The sequence below is a fragment of the Zonotrichia albicollis genome, chromosome 8 (assembly GCF_047830755.1).
Source record: "Zonotrichia albicollis isolate bZonAlb1 chromosome 8, bZonAlb1.hap1, whole genome shotgun sequence".
Classification (NCBI taxonomy): domain Eukaryota; kingdom Metazoa; phylum Chordata; class Aves; order Passeriformes; family Passerellidae; genus Zonotrichia; species Zonotrichia albicollis.
The window spans coordinates 45,813,107-45,821,210 of NC_133826.1; the positions used below are offsets into that span (position 1 = coordinate 45,813,107).

An 8,104-nucleotide genomic window follows, 5' to 3' on the forward strand; every position below is an offset into this window, starting at 1 on the left:
GGCACAAAGCGCCCTGCTGCCGCACCTCTGGGCAGCGGCGACAGCGCAGCCACAGCTGCCACCGCCCTCCTGAGCCCCCGCACGGCCGCCACCAGCAGCGTCCTCTCATCGTGTCCCTTTCAGGGTGCTATCAGCGCGGCTGCAAAGCTGTTCCGAGGCCGAGCTCCCAAAGGATCTGCCAGCAGCACTCCTGATATGTCAGCAGCAAGGTGCTGTTTCTTCCAGCCGGAGAGATGCCGGCTGTGAGCAGAAGAAGAGTGAGTGCTGCTCCATGCATAGAGTTGCTCCAGCATCTCCAGGAGGGACCAGCAGCCGCTGTTCCACACTTGCCTGGGGCACAAGAAGCCTCTTGGCAACAGCAGGGGGATGCCACTTGTGAGCGTGCAGCGAGAGCAGATGTGGAGAATAGATTCTGCACCAGTGACGGGAGTGTGAGGGAGCCCCTGGCTCCCCAGGGCACAGCAGCAACAGGTAATGAAGACAAAAGGAACCTCAGAAGATTCCTGGGTGAGTACAGGGCCACCCCTGTGGCCTCTAGGGTGGGGCCCGTGTCCCCTCCCAGGGCCAGGGCTGGTAGGTGTGTGGCTGTTTCCCGATGTCTGGAAGAGGCCTCGTGCTCTGCTGGGCCCCATCCGTGGCTGCAAGCAAGAGCCCCAGCTGCCCCCAAGGCTGTGCAGTTCTCCTGCTGCAGCCTGTGCCCACAGCTGTGTCCCTGCCTGTGGCCACAGCTGTGTCCCTGCCTGTGGCCAGCTCTTGGCTCTCTGGCTGCCACCTGAGGGAGGCCCACACTGCCTCAGGGCTCCCTGCTCTGCTCCCTGGCCATGGGCTGAGCAGATTGCAGAGCCAGCTCTGCTTCTGGCAGCCAGCAGCTCTTTCCTGCTCCAGATGAACGGTTCAGGTGCCATCCCGTGGGCACGGCGGTGCTGATTCTGCTGCTCCTGGTGCTGGTGCTGGCTTTGGGGGTGGCCTTGGCTGTGCTGGCAGGTAAGGGAGGGGCAGCAGCCTGGGCCCAGCCCCTCGGGGCAGAGCGGGCTCCCTGCTCCCTGCACAGGGGAATCCTCAGAGCTTCTCCTCTTCCCCCTGCAGCACCACAGGTTCCAGTCACACCTGTGACTCCGCGGTCTCTTCCGGGCTGTCCCCATGGCTGGGTTGGGTACTATGGGGTCTGCTACAACTTCTCACGGGAGTACAGCACGTGGGAGCAGGGTCAGGAACGGTGCTCCGAGCTCAATGCCTCCCTGGCCATTGCAAAGGATGAGGAGGCCATGGTGAGTGAGGGGCTGCGGGCGGTGTGGGGTGGCTGAGGGCAGCCTGGGGGCGCTCCTGGGCCGGGCTCGGTGCTCGCAGGGCCGGGGCTGCAGCCCTGGGCCGGGGCCTTGCAGGGAAGGAGCCCCGGCGTGCGGGGGCAGCCCCGGGCACGTGTCCCCCCGAGGGGCCGGGGCAGCTCCCACTCCTCTCTCCTGGGCAGGATTTGCTCTGCCGCCTCTGTGGGAACGTCTATTTCTGGCTCGGGCTGCACAGACGGGGCGAGCGCCTGCACTGGGGGGACGGCAGCAGCTACAGCTCCCGGTGAGTGCCGGGGAGCCGGGCAGGGCCTGGGGGCACAGGGGCACAAGGGCTTCCCCTGGCAGCCAGCGCTGCCTCTGCTCCTCCCTGCAGGGTTCCTGTCCTTGGCAATTCCGACTGTGTGTACCTGGCTGACAGGAGATTGAGGAGTGACAACTGCTCCAATGAGCGGCCATATGTCTGCAGCAAGGCCCAAGCTCCCCTGTAACAGGGGCTGCACAAAGGACCTTCTCCACGCTGGGCAGTGCCAGCTTCACCTCTGAGCCCAGCACAGCGCTGTCCTTCCTCAGCTGCACCCTGTGCCTTGCACTTCCTCTCAGGGTCACCTCAGTGCCTCTCCATCCCCAGTGCCAGCGCTGGGCTGGGGCTGCAAATGAAAAGTCTCTGCAATCCATCCTGCCACTGATGCTGCCTGCAGTGAGTGCATTGCCCTCATGACACAACGAGCTCCAATGGGAAACCCTATTGGCATGGGCTCTTGGGACTCTTCACAAAGTGACCAGTATGTGACACTTTTGGACTGTCTTTGTAAGAGGAAGAACCGCTGACACATGCTGAGGAGGAATTCGACTATTGACATCAGGCACCTAAGTGTGAAGAAGGGTCTTTCAGCTGCTCGTTTTCTCTCCCTCTGTCGCCTTCGTAGGAGGACAGTCGGAGCTGCTGTTTGGGGAAGGGGATTTGCTGGCACCGCTGTTACAGGTGCAATTATGTAAATTAGTGTACATTTCAGTTATATTTTATATATTTTGCAGATGTATTGTATTGCACTAAATAGTTTATTTATTTTCTGTTTTGCACTCTATGATGGGAAGTGTGTACTGAGTATGTTATGTAATGTAGATTGTTATTTCTGCTCTCCCATCACATGGTCTGTCCCTCATGCACCTTTCTGCTGTGCCCCCTGGTGGTCTGTTCCCTGGTTACCCCTCCCCTCGCCCCTCCTGACTGGTATCCTATTGGCTGTGCTCCTCTTTCCCCGCCCCTATCCTCGGGTATAAAATCACTGCAAGGAGGGCAAGTGGTCCTATTCACTTGAGTGATTGCTGGAGCCACAGCTGTCCATTCCCAAGCCAATAAATAGGACACTCATCCCCACGTGGAGAGGAGCACTTCTTGTCTTTCACTTTGTCCATGTAAGATCATGTGGGCAAGAGTCCAGAGCTAGCCAGATTGGTCTCAAACAACAGCCCAACATACTCGGATTTTTACAAATAACAACTTGCAAAGCAAAACTTAGTACATAAATGCAAAAGCCAATACGTATATTTGTTATTTTCAACATTACACACCAAGCTCGTTTGCGTAATCCAACTTGTCCCAGCCTCTTAGAAATCATCACGAACTGGCCTGATGGTGAGAATTTTGGACTTTGAATTTTGAAAGATGTGAGAAATTACCCTCACTTTAAAAATTTGAAAGGTTTATTTAAAAAATAAATACTTAAAAAATACTTTAAAAATACAACAAGAGACTAAATAAGGAAAAATTACAGCACTGGGGGCCTCTGTGACTGTGAGCCACTGGCTCATTTACAGAATGGGTGCTCTGCCTTTTATACCCTCAGCCGCTCCCAAAGTTTTGTCAGTCAACTCCTTCTCTGCCCTCCACAGGTGGAAATAATTTCCTTACACCTTGACTGGAGCTCAGGTGTTGTCCTGTGGCCCCTCCTGGAAATGAGCCCGCCCTCCCCAAATGCCCTGGGAACTGAGGCTGCCCATGTGGCTGCTACTCACAGCAGGTGGATCTTAGTGGGGAGTACAGAGACCAACTCAGTTTTGCCTTCTGGTTCCTGTTGTATTAAAAGACAGCTGAGCAATGACAGAGCTCTGGGGTGCCTTTCTTGCCCCCACCTTGCCATGCCTATGGGATTGCTGCCCACAGCAGGGCTATGGAATCTTCTTGGTGCTGAACACAGGGCCAACCTGGTCTTGCCCTCTATTTATTGTTTCACTCTGCTTGTTGGTCCTTAAGGGAACTGCCCCAACACCTCTGATGGCTCCCTGTGTACTACCCCTCAAGAGATGCTTGTGATTTTCATCTATTAAACAGGACAAATACATTAATAAACAATGAAGTTCAAACTCCCTGCCCAAAGTGTTGGTTAAACAATCTTCAAGGTGGTGGAAGTTCAACTCCACTTTTCGGACCTCTTCAATCTTCCTTGCTTCTCTCTCACCTGCTCTGCATGTTACAGTCTATTCTTTGGGTTCTCTCACCAGCCTTTAATTCTGTTGCCTTGAGTCCCTCTCACTCTGGGGTTGGCACAGCCCATTCAGCTCTCAGGTAGAAGGATCCTTCCAAGCCAAAGGATTTCTGAAGCAGTCCCAACCTGCAGCCCCTGGGTACCTTCAGGCCATCCATCCAAAAGGAAAAGTGACTTCTGGACCCTGAGACAGCCCAGTGATCTGTTGGCAGCAGAAATCAGGAATGGAGAAGGTGATTCCAGCTCTGCTGGGTGCTGTTCCTCTCCATTAGACAGGAGAGGATCAAGCACATTCCATCAGCCTTTGCTTCCTCAGGGCATGAAATCCCTGAGGAGACAAGGCCACCTCAGGCCATCAGATCCCACCTGAGAGAAGGAAATGCTAAAAGCCTCACCGTGGTCTCAGCCACTGAAATGAGGAACTTTTCTTGTCGGCCCCCAATACCATTTCCCACAAGGCCCAGCTAGTGCTGAAAATTGCATTCACATTCAGGGGGCAAAACCAATAAGGAATCACAGACATCTGAGGTAAAATGAGGGTCTCATAAAAGTAACATTTTTCTTTGTTTTTAACAGAGGCAGTCTTTCATCTTTTAAGCCCAAATCTTCTCTGACACACAAAAGAACATAAAATACAAAAACATTTTAATTCAAACTTGAAAAATTTGATTTTTGGGAATTCTATTTGTACATGAAGTGTGGCTGGATGAGCACTACTGAAGGACACAAATACTAAGACTCCTACTGCAAATTGCAGAAATTAATGAAAATTCTCTTCTACTGGAAGTAAGACTGAACATGTTCAAAGATTTCTTGTATGAAGAGCAGCTACAATGAATGGTTTCAGCATCAAAATCATTTTTAAATCAAAATAATCTCTAAAGCAATACCCCATAAGTCAACATGACCCATAAACAAGCTGTATGAAGGATGTAGAAAATGACAGAAGTTTCATGATAAATTTTTCCCAGGCAGCTGCAATTTTTGACCAAATTAGGAACCAGAAGAAAACTCTTTCCTCTCTTGGACATATCCCCATAACATTAACAAGAGGGACTTCTCTCCCTAAATGAACGGAAGAAAGACTATTTTAGAGGTAGTAAACTAACTGGAAATTTTTGGTTTTTTTTTTTTACATTGTCAGTGTAAAAGAAAAAGTTGTGGGAGGAGGAGAAGTTTTAGAAGTGTTCTAACAGGTTTGCTTTAGTTCTTGCTACTTGTTTTCTTTTAGTTACTATTTATAAAATTTTCCTTATACCCTTTAAAAGTTTTAAACCTGCTTTAACTTTCTCCTAACCCTATCTCACAGCAGCAAATGAGTGCATGAGTAATTGACCCGCACCAAAACTACTACACACTGCACTGTAAGATTTGGCTTTTTCAGGGAGAGGAGGGAGGAGCAGAATCTGACCAAAGCTTTGCCAACTTTGTGTCCTCTCACAGAGAGTAAAACAAAAGTGACTACACTGTTATGAATGAGGTCCCTATATGTCTAATTTAAGAAACCACAATATAGAATTTAGCACCAATTTTAATTGAGCAGAAATTTTATATAAAATTATATAATCAAGCAGATGTGGAGAGTTTTATTAATAGTTGGTTAGCTGACAAAGGCCATGCTGACATAATGCCGCTAGTTAAGCTAAGAGAGAGAAATCAGCAGTCAGCAAGCTGAAAGAAGATGTCAGCAATTAGCAATCAGTGGCCTTGCTGCAACATGAGGAAAGGGAGTAGAGATTAGTCCTGAATATCTCCTAAGAATATGTAGAAAGTATCAAAAGTAATACCATAAGAATGTAAAAGTAGGTGTAGCTGCTGATATGTAACTAACCAATCCTGAGCTCAACTTTTGCAATATGCATGAAGTTCATTACGAACTGTATTTAACCCGCCGTACTGATCAATAAAATTGGGCCTGTGATGATCAATTGATGTCCTGGTCTCCTTCCTTCGACAAATGGTGGAGAATGCGGGCAACAACGCTGTGAGCACCCCTGCGGGCAACGATGCGCCAACGTTGAACCTCTGTCCTTTTTTCTCAGATTACAAAGAAAAAGAGAACTCGCCACAGTCAAGGAAGTTGGGTGAGAGTCTCCTGCAGCAGGGATGGTGCCAGATTTTTAAAAAAGCACCCTTGAAGATCACATCTGTGACTCAAGCCATCTACATGCCGCAAGAGCCTGGAGCTGCAAACAGTGCGCACTGATTAATAGGTATAGATAGGCAAGCAGCATACGATCTCTTCTCCTCATATTTAGAAAGGCGAGGGGTAAAAGAGATAGATTTAAAAAAATAATTACCAGAGTTATTAGCTTACAGCCATTCTATAAGTATATTTAGTAACCCGCACACAGTTCATGAGCTATCAGAGTAGAAAAAGTTTGGAGAAATATTAATAGATACAATGTTAGATGGTGATAAATCAGCTAAAAAATTCGAGAAGTTATAGCGAGTAGTGTATAATACGTTACTTCAGCAAGTTTCTGAGAGAAAGGCAGCAAAAAGGGCGACAGAAGCTCATAAGAAGAATATAAGATATAGTCATGAAGATAATCCTTTAGCACCTTCTGTAACTAAGATACTTATGCCTAAGAGTCCCCAGCATAGTAGTATAGAAGATTTGCCTATAAATATAGCAGAACCGTCTGCACCTCCCTTGTCAGAAGGGAAAAGCGAGTCAGATGAGAGAAGTAAGAGCAAACCAGCTTTGCCTCCGCCGCCGGCTTCAGGCGAATCAGATAGTGAGAGTAGAAACAAGCCAGCTCTGCCTCCGCCGCCAGCTTTGCCTCCGCCACTACTCCCGAACAGGCCGGCTCCAGTTACAGCTCCAGCAGGGGGGCCGCTTCCCTCTCGCGAGACAGCTCCAGTTTCACTAACAGCTCCAACGGGGGGGGCCGCTTCCCCCGCTCAAGCCAACCTCTGCTTTACTGCTTTCCCCATGCGAAAACTCAGTGCTTGCACCGAAATGCCAGCAGCATATCACCTCCAAAGAGCCAGCTCCCATCCCAGAAGCACACCGTGATCTATGAGAAGAAATGGCTAACCAAAGGAGGGAGGCTTAAGCTGCTATAGCAAAAGAAGCAATGCAAATGAGAGATAGCGAAACAGTAAAAATAGCTTCTAGCCTTGCATGTCCAGTTACATATACACCACAGTATAATACACAAGAGAACCTTATGCATAATGTAGCAGCATATTCTCCCTTAGATTAGAAGTTGTTAGCCCAGCTACGTTCTACAGTTAGTCAGTTTGGTGTAAAAAGTGAACCTGTTAAGCAAATGTTAGATTATCTCTTTAACACTCAAATTTTATGCCCAAATGATTTAAAAAGAATAGTGCGTTTAATATTCACTCAACTTCAACAGTTATTGTTTAATACACATTAGCAAGCGTTAGTAAATGAATCAGTTGCTATACAACGAGCTCAAAGAGACCCATTGCATAGAGTAACAGTAGATGAGCTAATAAACTTAAGAGCATATTTGCGTACAGAAGCACAGATAATATCGGGACCAGATAAGCTTACAGAAACTATGCGATTAGTGCATACAGCAATAGATATAGTTAAAGAGCCAGGAAAGTTACCAACTTATATAAGTATTAAGCAAAGTACAGAAGAATAATTTAGAAATGTTATCGATAGAGTAGCTACTGCTATAGATCGGGCCGGTGTAGCAGATTACCTTAAGGGAGCACTATTGAAGCAGTATACCTTGCAAAATAGTAATCCAGCAACCCAAAGAGTGTTACCTACTTTAAGAGCAAATTAGACCATTGAAGAAGCATTAGAGCGAATAGCATTAATACCAACGGCTTTGCAAGCATTCATAGTAAAATCTCTAAAAAAATTAAGATTAAAGTTACAAAAGCAAACAAAGTCTACTCAGAATCAAGTGTTAGCTGCCCTTGCTCCTCTCTGAAGTAGCTCATTCATGCAAAGAAGTTCAAAGCCATTTATCAAGTGTTACCGGTGCGGCACTGAGAGACACACACGCCGAGCTTGCAGAGCGACTGACATTTAGTGTCAACACTACCGATCCAGCTCCCACAACACCACAGCTTGTAAGCGCCAGTCAAGAAACCATCAGCAGAGCGCGCTTTACGGAGGCCGCGCCCAGATACAAGTTGCCTCCATGACACCAGAGACACCAGCTGCCGCAACATTGCTGCCACCTCCTGTCTGCAACCCGCAACAACAGAAAGCCTCAGTTTAAACTTATCAGCAACAGTAGACGTCACACTAATGACGAATCAGCCTGAAAAAATACCAACTAGAGTAAAGAGCCCTCTTATATTAAATAAACAAACATGTAGAGCATTATTATTAGAACG

The 8,104-nt window shown here is 48.0% G+C and overlaps 1 protein-coding gene across 2 annotated transcripts; it reads left to right on the top strand.

The window, feature by feature from the left end:
* Positions 1 to 218: 218 nt before the first annotated feature.
* On the top strand, positions 219 to 2,281 carry LOC141729925 (C-type lectin domain family 2 member D-like). Of its 2 annotated transcripts, XM_074546582.1 has the most exons (5): positions 219 to 507; positions 886 to 984; positions 1,087 to 1,268; positions 1,469 to 1,569; positions 1,660 to 2,281. In XM_074546582.1, the coding sequence occupies exons 1-5, from the start codon at positions 234 to 236 to the stop codon at positions 1,772 to 1,774; spliced, it is 771 nt and encodes a 256-aa protein (XP_074402683.1). In that variant the 5' UTR covers positions 219 to 233; the 3' UTR covers positions 1,775 to 2,281. The 2 variants fall into 2 exon arrangements, with proteins under 2 accessions (XP_074402683.1, XP_074402682.1); XM_074546581.1 differs by having other exon boundaries at positions 886 to 1,268.
* Positions 2,282 to 8,104: the final 5,823 nt, after the last annotated feature.

What these genes read in the sequence shown, in the direction of transcription:
- LOC141729925 (XM_074546581.1), top strand. Translation starts at nt 234, where the DNA reads ATGCCGGCTGTGAGCAGAAGAAGAGTGAGTGCTGCTCCATGCATAGAG. An exon ending in CAAAGGATGAGGAGGCCATG is followed by an intron (nt 1,269 to 1,468) that starts GTGAGTGAGGGG and finishes TCTCCTGGGCAG; the next exon opens with GATTTGCTCTGCCGCCTCTG. An exon ending in GGCAGCAGCTACAGCTCCCG is followed by an intron (nt 1,570 to 1,659) that starts GTGAGTGCCGGG and finishes TCCTCCCTGCAG; the next exon opens with GGTTCCTGTCCTTGGCAATT.